The 13626-nt window shown below is 47.0% G+C and overlaps 3 protein-coding genes across 12 annotated transcripts in view; all 3 read right to left on the bottom strand.

Moving 5' to 3' along the window:
• Positions 1–912, bottom strand: part of VPS8 (VPS8 subunit of CORVET complex) — an 89866-nt gene extending 88954 nt beyond the window's left edge. For both annotated transcript variants that reach the window (XM_087740038.1, XM_087740039.1), the window contains exon 1: positions 745–912. In XM_087740038.1, the coding sequence (XP_087596164.1) occupies positions 745–870 (126 nt within the window). In that variant the 5' untranslated portion in view covers positions 871–912. The remainder of the gene's footprint in view (positions 1–744) is intronic.
• Positions 913–1071: 159 nt separating this feature from the next.
• NME9 (NME/NM23 family member 9) lies at positions 1072–9813 on the bottom strand. Of its 2 annotated transcripts, XM_087738678.1 has the most exons (8): positions 9188–9813; positions 7912–8038; positions 6385–6442; positions 5437–5540; positions 4194–4265; positions 3217–3333; positions 1603–1678; positions 1072–1153 (listed from the first exon to the last, which is right to left on the bottom strand). In XM_087738678.1, coding segments are annotated over exons 1-8 (561 nt in total). In that variant the 5' UTR covers positions 9190–9813; the 3' UTR covers positions 1072–1148. The 2 variants fall into 2 exon arrangements, with proteins under 2 accessions (XP_087594804.1, XP_087594803.1); XM_087738677.1 differs by lacking the exon at positions 1072–1153 and having other exon boundaries at positions 1177–1678.
• Positions 9814–11928: 2115 nt separating this feature from the next.
• ARMC8 (armadillo repeat containing 8) overlaps positions 11929–13626 on the bottom strand; it is a 76842-nt gene continuing 75144 nt past the window's right edge. For all 8 annotated transcript variants that reach the window (XM_087738669.1, XM_087738671.1, XM_087738670.1 and 5 more), the window contains one exon: positions 11929–12498. In XM_087738669.1, the coding sequence (XP_087594795.1) occupies positions 12465–12498 (34 nt within the window). In that variant the 3' untranslated portion in view covers positions 11929–12464. The remainder of the gene's footprint in view (positions 12499–13626) is intronic.

Below are 13626 nucleotides of genomic sequence, written 5' to 3'. Positions count from 1 at the left end.
ACAGATAGACATCAATACACAAGATTTTCTGGCTACTTACTAATGAGAAAAAAGGTAGCTTTCTTAAAAATACAGATACTTTTATCTGAGACTTGCATCACTGAAAATCAAGCTTTGCTGTCGCAGGAAAGCGAGCCCCAGCACTCGTGTCCTACTTGTCTGCGTAACTTGTCTACTGCTGCTCTGTCCCCACACCTCCTCAGTGTCCGTTCCCATTGACTTAAAACGGGCTGACTACACGACTAAGGCCCGACACAGCATCTTCCAGGACGGAGGATTATTTTAAGCTCTTGATTACCTGCCCCTCTAGCCATCTGATAGTCCAAGCCTGACTGTTACCTGCGTTTTGCCCACCAGCAAGAACTGCGTACGGGTGAGTTCTTGGGGAGGAATTAAACACGGCCAAGGCGACCCGCGGGGTCTGTTTTCAGCGCAGGGCAGGGCGCTGGCGGGACCGAGGCGAGCAGCCAGCGGCGGGGTCTCGCCGCCCTCGCCCCTCCCCGCCCGCCCCACGGACCCTCCCTCCCTCACGGCCGCCTGAGGGGGCCGGCGGCCGCCGGTCCCCGCGCCGCCGGCTCAGGGCGCTGAGGGGAGCGGCGGGGGCCTGCGCAGAGACCGCAGGGCTCCGCGGCCCGGCCGCGTCCGCCTCCCCGGCGCCCTTGGGCCGCTTCACCCGGAGGGAGGGAGCAGCGCCCCGCCGGCGGCGGGGAAGGAGCCGCGCCCGCGCAGAGGTTCGCGACGCACCAGCTCGCTGCGGGAGTCCAGCTCGCGGTCGAGCTCCGCCGCGCTCAGCCGGTGTGCGGGGAGCTCCGGGCACGGCTCGGCCTCCGCTCCCGCGGGGCAGGCGCCCTGCTCCGGCGCCGCCTCCATCGCCGGGCTGCAGGGCGCCGCGGCGGCGACCACAGCAGGCCGGCACCGCCGGGACTCGAACCCGCGTCCGGAGACGCCCCCGCCCTGCGCAGGCGCAGCCCGGCAAGGCCACCCGCCCCCGTGCCGGCCTTAAAGGGGCCGCGGCGCCCGCGCTGCCGGAGCGGGACAGAGGGGCAGAGCCGGGGGCGCTGCCGCACGAAATCCTTTTATTTATTGAGAAATCCCGCGTCTGCTCCACGACGACAGCTGGGAAACCGGGCCCGGGACCGACGGGTGCGTTAGCCTCCGCAGGAAGGAAAAGGGGAAAAATTAGTAGTAGGTAGAGAAATGAAAGACAGATCAACACGCATTGCACCCCTTCCAGACCCACGGTGCCTTTTAGCTACAGCCAAGTGGGATTTCCAAGAGCCCTCGCCAAGCCAGGAGGCAAGGGGAGGGGTCAGTACTGACAAACGTAAAAACAAACACACATTGGGAGGAAAAATATTTAATGATGTCAGACACCCAAGCTACCCTGGTCTCTTCTTTGTGCCTACATATAGTGCTTCAACGTGACACTATCCTGTGTACTGATCTGTCAGAGACTGGGGGAGAGCCCACGTTGTGTCCGTTTGGAGGAATGGCCCCTCTGGTGTCCAAGTAGCAGCAGCAGCTGAAGGTTTTAGGGTTGCAGCTCCAGCAAAGGCACATACTAAGGGCACAAAGAGCATCCTACAGCTGTTGCTGCCTTACCTATTTGGCCTTCCCTTTGTTCTTCCTGAAAAGCAGCCATGTCTCCCTCCTCTTTGGAGAAGGCTCTGTCTTGTACCTAGCAGCAAGAGCACATGGATAAGCAAGGAACATCCTGAGTGTCCTCTTACCCTCTAGGTGAGCATCTGGCCAGGCAGGTCCCCACTTTCAACCTCCAGCTGAGCAGGAACCAGTCCTCCTGCTGTTCTCAGGGCCAGGCTCAGCACAGAACTGAGAGCAGAGGCTCTACCCATCCAGGGTCACCTTCTGAGCTCTGAATCAGTTGACTAACAAAAGCTGGAGAAAAAGTATTCACAGAAACAGGCCAGCCAACATCACCAGAGAGAGCTGCTCAGTGGAGGGAGCTTGCAGTTACCGACACACCATCGTCTGTGCTTTGAAGATGCCTTAGGAGTAGCAGGTTACAGACAGGAGAGTAATTTTTGTTCCTCAGAAATACCATTAGTTCAGGAGTCCCATTCAGGAGACCACACACAAAAAGACTGCCTATGGCAGTGGCTCAGCAGACCAGCTGGGCTGGGGAGGACTAGGCCTGGGGCTGTCTCTGGTTTCAGCTCCGAGGACTGCCCAGCTGCTCTAAGGATACACCCTGTACCAGCAGTGCCCAGGCTAGGAATCTGGAACCAAAACAGGGTTGTGACACTTAAGGCGACAAAGGTCTCCAGGCTGACGGAAGATTTAATAGCAGTCTAAAGAAGTCATCAGTGATGTGGGGAAGGTGACTAGGGAATAAGAATCACTTTGGTATATGAGAACTAGGGAGGAATTAATTGATCCTATCACATAGCAAGTTCAGAACAAAGGGCAGCACTTTTTTGGTAATGCTGTTCCCAACAGCACCCTGCCAGCAGCAGGGTGCTGGAGTTTGCTGGGCTGGCTCTAGGCTCTGACACCAGAGCTCACTCCTGGAGGGAGGAGAACATTTGCCATGCAATAGCCCAGGGCTTTACAGCAGGCATTACAGACTGCACGACCACTGTTACTATAGAGCTGCTGAAAGGCAGATTTATTGATCACACAGTGATATCCAGAGTACAGGCACAGCAGGTCCCTGGAGCTGCAGATTAGTGAGAAAGATGGGCAGAGCTCTGGAAGAGGCTCCAGACAGAAATCCACAGAATCAGTCACACCAAGAAACCAAAATGACTAAGACTGCAATGAACCATCCCCCACCACAGCCTGAGAAATACCATGACAGAGACCTGCTAGAGATCCTGGAATTAGAAGCTGATTAGGAAGGTAGCTTTAAGGAGTAAAATAAATGCTTAGGGTAGGTGAACAGGTCAAGAGAAATTACAGTAGAGTTTCTCTTTCATCCTGCAGAGCTGGATGATATGTACTACTTTTCCTCTTGTCAATAGGACAGAGGTTTTGAAAAAAACAATCACCCTTTCCAGCTTCCTCCATCCAGGTACACTCCGCAGGCTTGTGGACACTCAAGCAGCACACTAACCAGATTTCAGAGTCAGTCCAGACAAAAGGACAGGATTTTTGCGAGGAAGTAACTCTGCTTTAGATCTATGCTGGCACTGGGGAGCTGAACCTTTCCTCTGGCATGCACATCTACAGGTATTTAAGGATTCAGTGACTGATTACCACCACACGCTCTCCTCCGTGTTCTAAAACCTTCCTTGCCACTGCCATCTGTTCCAGGATGGTCTTCTGCAGCAATGGTGCATTCACTCCTCTTATAACAGCTATTAACTCTCCTCCCTGAAAGGTGTGAAAAGCAAATCAGTCAGTAAGCACCCAAGTGGTGCCCTCTGGGCCCTGGAAATCGCCACAGCAGCCCATCATGTATGGTATTATATACCAGGCCCTCCTCCCCGACAGAGCTATTCTGCTCCAGAACAAGAGGGAAACTTTGGAACAACCTTCTTTGTTGTTCCTGATCAGTCTTAGGATGAACCAAAGCAGCTCGTGAGAGGAGTGAGGTCCTGCAGTAACAGGAGCTGAACCTGAAGACCCCGCAGAGCAACACACGTGTCCACATACTAACATGGTGTGAACACTGCTCACGTGGACTCAGCCAGCCACAAGACCCTGCAGACACATACCTCCTTCAGTAAGTCACAGGGATCCCTGGGAGTGAATTATAGGGATTTTAATGACTAAGATGCCCTGTCATGGAGGGGGAAAGGGCCATGAAATACAGCCATGCATCACAGGCTACACGGGCCTCGCCCCAGGTAAAAGAAAAAAAAAAAAAAAGCTCAACAATCTCTAGCTAAAGGAGTCCCTGTAACTTTGTGCAATGTCTGCTTTTCACCCACCTGTGCAATTTAAACTGTTTTACTTCATTCACACCTTAATCTCTCAACTTTATTTTTAATTAACAAAATCACATTGTTCTGTTTCTTGGTGGCAAAACAGAAGATATTTAAATTTAAACTCTGGCTATACATTCTTATCCATGCAGCACTTGATCATCAGTAGATACTGGCTGAGACAGAGCAAATAAAATTGTGCTGTCACACATGAAAGAAAAAGAATATCTCTCAAAAAGGACAGCTGTTCCCACTGGCAAGTGATATTTATTGCTATGCAACTATGGTAACAATGTTTTCACTCACTGCATAAAACAGAAAGAGAGGCTCGCATTTTCCTCTGTATTTTTCCAGAGCATCAATGGAATCAACTTCAGCCTAAAAGGAACGTAAAATAAAACAGGTGTTTCTAGAAAAGCATTTCTGCTTTGGAGGAATACACATGCAACTGCCTGGACTCAGACAGCCTCAGCTGGCTGGCACTCATCCCCAGTGTACAGCAAAACACCTCTGTGTCCCAGTCTTATGGGACAAAATGACACTGGTCAGAGCCAGGGTCACAACCGGCTCCCAGCTCAGTATCAGCAACCTGAGAAACAGGCAGATGTCTGGCAGATCTGGCCCGCAGGAGTTGGAACAGCAGCTCTTGTGAGGCAGGGATATCTATCTCACAGCAGCTTGCCTGACTGAGTCCCAGAGAAAAAGCCTGTAAAACTTAAATCAGGGCCCCTTGTCTACAAGGAGTGAGAGAAGCAACAGGAGGAGCTGTGGTGGCAGCAGCAGCAGAGGCGGCAGCAGGCTGCAGGGAGTGCTGAGCAGTGGCCTCCACAAGAAACCTCGCTGCCCATGGCTCTGTCAGCAATCAAGAGCTGGTCTTCAGCCAGGAAAGGCATTTAAACACAGAATCATAGCATAACTGAGGGAGGGAGGGACTTCTGAAGGGTTCTAGTCCAAGCCCCTGCCCAAAGCAGGGCTAGTCTCAACATTATAGGAGGTTGCTCAAGGCTGCGTTAGTTTTGAGCATCTCCAAGAACCAGTGCTCCACAGTCTCTCTGGAAACTTGTCCCAGTGTCCAACCACTCCTACTATGAATACTTTTTTCTTCTATCTACTTAGATTTTTCCCTGCTGCAGCTTTATCCTATTACCTGCTGTTCTTTTGCTGTGTACCACTGAGAAATGTCTATCTCTGCCTTCTCTACTAATCCCCCACTAGGCATCTGTCCCTTAGTCTTCTCCAGGGTGAACAAACCCAGCTCCTTCAGACTCTCCCTGTACATCAGAGGCACATGTATGTTAATGATTCTGTCTAGTATTACTTGCTTAAGCAGAAATCTGAAAAGTACAGAACACTTGAAGCCTGAAAATTATTAATGAGTTCTTACTAATGTAACCAAGTGTCTGTATTTGGCAGGCTCACTCACACAAGCTGGAACTCCTAGACTGCTATCATTTTGGCTGAATATTGGAAAGATAAATGACTTCAGCCTTTAGTTACCTGCTAATTTTGGGGGACTGGATATTTTAAGCAGTGCCAAATTAGATCTTACCACAGCAAAATGCAGGAGATCACTGCCAACTTCATTCCTTATTTTTCGGAAAAGATCCACTACTGTTTTGCATGGACCACACCAGGCTTGAAACGCATCAACAACTGCAAGCAAGAAAACTAGTAAGAATTAGGTCAAAATGGGTCAGTTTAGACATAGACCGATAGGTTGGTTTGTGCGCTTTTCCATTTTGCAGCATAATCATTTGGAAAGGGACTGCAAAAGGGTGCTAGTGCAATAAGAATCTTGAAATCTCTGAGGATTGAGGTCTCCTCCTCTGGTGACCTCTGCTGCACCACCCTGGGGAAGGAGATTTGCTTCATGTCCAACCAGAACTTCCCAAGCTGCAACTTGTGGCTGTTGCTCCCATGGTCCTCTCTGGAGTGTGGCAGGACTCCTGCTGAGCACTAGAAGGGCTATGGATTCAATTCTGAAGTAGAAAATATTATACTCTTTCAAGATTTCAAATGCTAGATCAGAGGATGAAATCACATTATAAAATAACAAGCTAATAACAACGTTATGGAGGAGTCTTTAGAAGAAAGATTGACGTGGCCGTGACCTTGGACGTACCAGATTTTCTAGGGAAAACTGCTGCACAGAAGTAGAGCACATGAGGCTTACCTAACAGCCAACTAACCTCCACCCTTGGGAACCAGGGCTGTTCCTTGCATTGAGGACAGTCCTGCTCCAAGCGGGTGGCTGGACTGGAGACTCCAGAAGCTCCTGCAACAGCACTGCTTTGACTGCATGATAATTGTCTCACATAAACGAAGAAGACTACAACCTCCAGCTAGTCTCACCTCTGTTAGCATATTTCTTCCATTCAGGGCAAGAGGAACAGAGGGACTGACTGAACATCCATATCAGTAAAAATTGATTCCTAACAGTACTGGTGTCCTTTTAACACAGAACAAAAGCACTCTAGTATGTTGACTAAACCCTTACCAATGAGTCCTTTGAGACACAGCATTTCTTCCCAAAGCTCCTGGCTATTGATGATAATCTGTGTGAAAATTTAAAAACACAGTAAAAGCAACAGTAAGTCATCAGGTACTACCTGGTTGCTGCAAACGTACTGACAAATCACTTCATGCTTGCACTTAAGATGGACACATCTGCCCGAAGAGGTATTACCTGAGCACTCAGGAAACACTTTTGACTGCGATCCTCTCACCTCTGACCAGCTGGGTGGGCCAAGCTGTGCTACAACATGGGTGGAAGACCTCTGAGAAAAATCAGCTGAAGTCAAGATATCCTCACATCCAAACTCTCATTCCTTCCCCGCTTCCCACATGCTCTTTCTACTAGCTGACGCCAGCTCTGAGAGACCCATCAGCAAGCCAGCTAACTCCATAGAAAAGCTTGTTGGATTAGAGACTCACGTTGTCTCACAAGAACCAAGGAAATGCAGATGGAAAGGCTAGCAGCATCCAGCCAATAGCAAGCCCTGCCCTGTTTAGTGGCAGCAACTACTTGAACAGCCTGGCTGCTTGGGGACCCCAGACTCAGTTTGCAAAGAGACTAAGAGTTGTTCTGGGGAATGGACTGGGGACACAGCCCCCTGCATCCTATCAGCACCTCTGGCTGACTGACCAGAACCCTAGCTGAACTTACCAGGCTGTGTCATGTATGGCGCAAGAGCAAAGGTCTGTGAAATACCTGGACAACCTCAGGTTTTTCCTATCACTCTCCTGCTTTTATGGAAACACAACTCCTCATGGGGCCATGCAGCAAGATCCGAGAGCAGGGAAGGGCTCCAGATGTTCCTCCTGTGCCTTGGGTTACCATACAGCCCTGCAGGTGTGCAGGTACCAGAAAAGCAGCAGGCAGTGGGGATGAGGGACCCTGAGCTCCCTATCACAGCACTCCTGCTATAGAAAAAACAGAGCTACTTTGCTTTCACTTAAATAGAAGTCTGATATGTAATGATGTTTTAACACAGGCTAGGGAGTTGTTCAAACACCTCCATCTGTTCTCCTGTTTGGCACATGACCCCAAGCCTAATTTTTTCAGAGAACACCTGCATAATTAAGAAATTTAATTATTCCAGTTATCACTAGTGCTAGGACCACCCTCGGAGTGTTTCACAGAATGTTAATGAGTTCAAAATATTTATGATAATAATTTGTGATAATGAGTTCAGCCGTGAGTTCAACTGATAGACTCAGAAAGTAATGCCGGCACCCTTCAAAGTGCCTTGCTAATTTAGATGCCCTGAGGCTGCTAGGACTTGGCTTTTCTCTAATATAACCAGAACTTTTCTAGGACATCACATCATGTCCAACGTGAGGTTCAGCTTTCATCTGCAGATGTGAATAATCACATTTTTGCAGATCTAGACCCACCTTTCCCCTCAGTTGCCAAAGGTGCAAAGTCTGGTTGAGGTAATTTTCCCCATCACACAGGAACACGGTTGGATAAGCAGCAGTAGAAACCATTTTTTAAGATTTTAAAAGCCTGACTCCTACTGACCTGCAGTACTACCTCCTTTTTCTTTGCAGCCATCCTTCTGCAGGAACAAGTGTCCTTTAAGCAGCAGTCCCAAAGCGCAAAGCACTGCAGACGTCCTCTAATTATGTGAATCCAACTGCTGGCCAACCTGTACCACAGAGAAAGCTTTTTACCTGTCTTTGCTCCTCCACCCAGGACACGCTGCCTACAGCAGCATCCCTGCCCCGTTTGAGGGAGCAGGATTAGCTCAGTAGTGCCCAAAGCCCGGACACAGCTCTCCTTGCACCCTTTTCATAGAGGTGAGGTGCTGCTGCAGGACCTGAATTGCTGTTCACTTTTAGAGACACAGCAGCTTGGCCCCCCTCGCCCCGTGAGGGTGGCAGAAGTGAACCGGCCCCAGCCAAGGCCTGGCAGCACTGGTGCGGTAGCTGGCAGCACCCCAACGCTGCTATGGCAGCCCTGGCAACAGAGGCGGAGCTGCAGCCCAGCCCACCCCACTCCCTTCTGCGTCCGCTGCAGCCAGGAAGCTCAGCTCTGTCTCCTCCGTTAGTCCCCTTCAAGCAGCAGCAGCTGGGGCCCCTCTGCCTCCTCTTTGCCAGCCAAACCTGCCCATCTTCCCCCCCCCCGCAGGACATATGCCCCCAGCCCACTACTCCAGCCCACCACACACTCCCTGGCTCCAGTTTTCCCGTGTCTCTCCCAAACTAGGGGCCCAAAATAAAGGCGTGGGATCCAGCCATGAGCTCTCCAGCACCGAGTCGAGGAGATAAGCTGCTGGCCCCACTCCAAATGCAGCTCAGTTTTTGAAGGTTGGTTGGGTTGGCTTTTTTTTTTCTTATTTGCAGTGACTGCACAGCACCTGTGCCCAGCACCCCCCCAGGGTGATGCCCATTTGGGCAGGGCTGCTGCTCACCCTGTCCATTCCCATGGCTGGGGTCACTGGGCTCCAGGTGCAGACATTGGTGGTGCTGCTTCTTGTCATGCAGCACAGGATGTCTGGTGGCCTGGTCCTCCAGCTGGTCAAGGTCCCTCCTGGTTGAGGATTTGGCTTTTTGCATGTCAACTCCCCTAGTGTCTCTGGCAACCCGAGGGGACACTGTCCAGTGCCTCCAGGGGACATGGCAAGGCTGAGCCTTGGCAGGGGCTCCCCTGCCTCCAGCACCAGCTCAGCAGAGCAAACTGCATCCCTGGATGCCCCCAGCAACCGTCTCTTTTTGTAGAACTAAGCCTCCAGTAAACTTCTGATGATTTTAACCACCACTGAAATTTTGCATGTTTACACCTATCACGCACTTACATTTTAGGATTACCAAAGACAGTCCTGTTAAACCCGTTTTCTGCTCTTCAAGAATCTAATCTCATGCACCTCAATTTATTTTTCTGCCTGCTGTGCCACTGCTTCAGCAGTTTCATGGTGCTGCAGCATCTACTGCAATGGCTGAAGTCTGTAAAAATAAATTTAAAAAAAGTAAGAGATGTTTGCCTTAAGGATATACTGGCACAAGATGCTTGTGAGCAGGTCACTTAGCTTTTCACTATTACAATGCAAATCTATGATTGGAACAACAGCCAAATTATGTGTCATTTGACTTTCTGTGTGGGAGAGACTACTCCAAATGTGGACTGGAGGTGGTGGGGAGCAACCAAGTGTACCACTTGTCTGACAACAAGCATGCCAAACTCCATGCAGAACTATTCACTTTTTGATACACGTAACCTCTGAGAGGACTACCGTCACTGTACACAGATATGAAGAGTGGACATACTTACCAAAATTCGTTAGGACTGGTTTTCAGAAGGGAAATAGCACAACAGCAGCAGAAATCCTGGTGTTTTGCATTATGTCCAGACAAACTCTATACTTGCTTTGGTTCTGCAAGCAAGACTGTAATTCACAAGACACTGATACCTAAATAAAGCTGGTGAAGATCTGGCCAAGCAGCAAACAAGTTTGTTCCCACTGTGAATCTCAGGCTAGCAACTGTCAGTCTGTAGAGAATCTGGCACAAAGCTGAGATTTCTCCATGAAGCTGAGAAAAATCTAGGTGTTCTGGTAAAGTTCTTTTTATTTACAGTATTCTTCTTTTTGTACATACCTATAGCAACATCAAAAATTATTCACAAAGCTTAACTGAATGTAAAAATGTTCTCATCCAACAGTTTGTCCTATCGATATCTGTGGAAAATGTCAACTGTTCTCATGCAGCAACGAGATTGTCTGAGCATTGGTTTTTAGTTTTTCTGGTACAATTTTAAGAAACCACCTCAAAACATGTACACAGATACTTACTCACCTTTTTTCTGAACACCTTTAGGCACTGACGTTTTATAGAATCAAACTCAGATTTGCTTTTAGAAACGTGAATTGGGGGAAGACGAGAAGAGATATGTAAGAACTTGAGCTCCTAAACGTACATAGCAGGAGTGCAAATTTAGAAGTCAGATGCACGCTGTGCAGTTTTGCATTTACAATACCTGCCTCATTACTTTTTTCTCAGTTCAAGCAAAAATATATTTGATTGAATTTTATAAATAAGACTTCAATTCTGATCAAGTTCTCACATATTTTTACTTTCCCTTTTGTTCAGCCCCCAAAGTCCATCATGAAAAATTTGCAGAAGGACATTAAAAAACTGCCAGTCACTTACTGCAATGCCTGGGGAAAAAGTGTCAGGTGCTCACTTTTATTTGTCTTTCAAGAGTGGAAGAAGTTACATGAAATGTATATATTCTCCTTTGCAACCAAGTGATAACAGTTATCTGATACATAGCACATTCAAATTGCAGGCCAAACTGTGGTCACATTTTCTGACACAAGTAGTTACCTTGGGAAAAAGTAAGGCTATCACAATTTGACCTTCTGATTAGAAATAAAAGATTAAGATACTTATCAAAATTGGTTAGCAAAGTTACAGACCTCTTCTTGCTGCAGCCTTCCTGAAGTTCAGTGTAACAGAAGAAAGATTTGGCTTAAGACATCGGCTGCAATCTTTAGTGTGCCTGTTAGTGCTATGTAAATATAGTGTTTGGAGATTCTGACTATTAAAACTATGGTCTAAACTGCAATCAGAAAGTAGACACGGGAAGAAAGCAAGAACCCTGAACTGCATGAAGGAGAGCTCCTTGCTGCTGCCCTCATTTGTTTCTATGCATATTTGAGTGTGAAGCCACTGGGGTCTCATATTCCAGCCTAACCTTAACACAGTCATCTTCACTTGTACTTTTTCTTTTTCCCCTCCACACTTACAGGCACAATTTCAGGAACTTATGGACAATCTAGGTTTCTGAACGCAGTAAAATCCCATCACTTATTATCCAGCTATCCAAATCCATGCAAGTGTGTATATCTGCATATATACACAAAACCTGTAGCGACATTACTGAGCTAGAAAACCCCCACAAAACCAAAACCCCAATTTTCCCATCCCTTCCCCAGTTTAATGCACCCAGCTGATCTTTCGTGGAAAGAATTTGTAAGTCACTTAACTACATCTGGGGGTAAAGGATGCAAAACAAAAGCAATCCCTTAATCACTGCTTGCCAGCTCCTTCTGGTCTCTTGAAAGTATAACTTCTGCAACATACTGTTTGCTCTACTGATATTAGTGATTGGCAAATACTTAACACCAGTGAAATAAGCTAATCCTTCAGCAATTATCTGAGCAAGTTCTTGGCTACTAAAGCAATAGCTTATGCCTGCTGATATTGCAGCCACCTGTTCCTTTCCAGAAAAATCAACAGTCATGCTAACTCTGAAGTATGAGCTTTTCTTCTAAAACACAAAGAAACCCAAAACAATCCAGTTGACCCATTCCATGGATTTGAGCACGTCATCAGTACCAGGTGACCTTGTACGGTGGTAAAAAAACTCTTGGACCTTGTCAGTACAGAATGCCCTGCTTATAATTTGGGGTCTAGTGTCTCCCTCTATTTTTCTCTTTAAAAAGGAAGTATAATGTAAGTTAAGCTGAAGTTCAGAAATGCATATATTTTACTTAAAAACATTCATCTGTTCAAAATTCAAAATAAACTTTATGGGATACAACAGTTTGGTTTTTTTTTAAATAACATTTCATTCAAACTGTATATAATTCATTGAAGTATTCGTACAGCAAACAATGGTTAACCCTTGAAAACCTGTAGAAAAAGATTTTCACACAAAAAAAGGAAAAACAAAATTGAGGTATCACACCCACACACATTCACCCAAGCACACCCACACACTCGAGCACACCCACACACATCCACACACGCAGGCTGCAGCAAAAGCAGAAAATTGTAGGCCCAAAAGGAAAATGATGACTGATTGTTCTATCCGAAAGTCCAGGTAGCTCAGGAAAAAAACCCAAAAAAACAAAACAACCCCCCAAGAGTCCTCTGAGTAAAGAAACTACCTCAAGAAAATTCTCAAGTGCACTGGAGACCTGATCATTTAAACTGTTTCTGCAAAGCAGCTCCCTGCACCTGAGAAAAATGCAGCCCAAGGTGACTTGTGCAAATATAAGGAGTCAGGAATATCTCCTGCTATTCCTTAAGCAGACATGAGGGGTGTCCATAGATTCAATTAGCCTTTGATCATGCAAGATACTGCTGGAGTGCTGTCTTCGCCCTGCAATAAAGGAACAACTTGTTAATTACTGGAGTTTGGCTTTATCATCAACAGCTTTATGTACAAGACTACGCATTGTGCCAGCAAGAGAAGGAGGATGAACGAGCGAAGTAAAATGAAGCCGAGTGGCTGGCTCCTTCAGTTTGGAAGAATCTAGCCCATGGTGCAGAAGTGCTCTGCGTGGGCTCTAACAATTTAAGAATCCACCTTGCACCTAAGAATAAGATGATCTAACCAAGCATATTAGATGCTTACCATGAACTGAGCAACTTTCAAGTATGGTAGGGCTTAAGACGTATATTGAACCTCATTATCAACACACCTTATAAAAAACCCTTAAGAGCAATACTTGCTAAGAGCAATTACTTTTCTGTAACACAGATGTACCACGAAAAGCAGGTCTTTGAGCTGAGAAATGAAAGGGGTGTGACAACTCAGAACATACTAGAAATACATTAGTTCTGTGAGGAATACCGGCCCTACCAAAAACATACAATGATGCGAGAGGGGAAAAAAGAAGCAACAGCCAGCGTAATAATGGAACTTATGTAATCTAACATTGTGTAACATTTTTGTTAAGAAAAAAACACCTCCCAAAAGTGTAGGGTTACAGTTTCATCATCACTTCAGCTAATTCAGTGTTTCCTACCACCTGAAGTGAGCAGCTTTGCTCTTCCTTTGTGCCCCACACCTCCCAACCATGCTAGCATGACCTTGACAGACTTTTTCAAGATCCAATACAACTCAGCAAACCAGAGGAAGATTTATTTTTTTTCTTCCAAGTTTCCAGCTACATTCACAAGTCATATCAGCTCATAGAGGGGGCTGATGAAGCAGAGTTGGGATAGGGTAAACAGTGGGAGCAGGTGGCCAGAAGGAACAGGAGGGACAGTGACTTGCAACAGTGCTAAGCACAATCAGCTCCCTGTCTCTTAAAACCAAGGCTTAAGTGTTGACAAGCAAGGCCCATTTACCAGAAAGTATTTTCACTGCTGTAAGTTTTATTCCTATTTCTCACTGTTTGAAAACACTATTTAGCTTTTCCATCATTTTCTGTGAGCCTGCTCAATTATTATTATTGAGCCTGCTATATGTTCCTGATTATCACCTTCAATACTGATACTTTGG

This window comes from Nipponia nippon, unplaced genomic scaffold (assembly GCF_047370975.1).
Source record: "Nipponia nippon isolate SJK-2023a ecotype South Korea unplaced genomic scaffold, ASM4737097v1 scaffold_7, whole genome shotgun sequence".
Lineage (NCBI taxonomy): Eukaryota > Metazoa > Chordata > Aves > Pelecaniformes > Threskiornithidae > Nipponia > Nipponia nippon.
Note: the sequence above shows the minus strand (reverse complement) of the source record. Positions and strands in the feature narration are given on the sequence as shown.

Excerpts from the sequence above, each read along its gene's own strand:
- NME9 (XM_087738677.1), bottom strand. Across the intron at positions 4,266-5,436 it reads ATCTCCTGCATTTTGCTGTG|GCTGAAGTTGATTCCATTGA; the intron begins GTAAGATCTAAT and ends CGTTCCTTTTAG. Across the intron at positions 1,679-3,216 it reads ACGGAGGAGAGCGTGTGGTG|GTACAAGACAGAGCCTTCTC; the intron begins GTAATCAGTCAC and ends TCTTGCTGCTAG.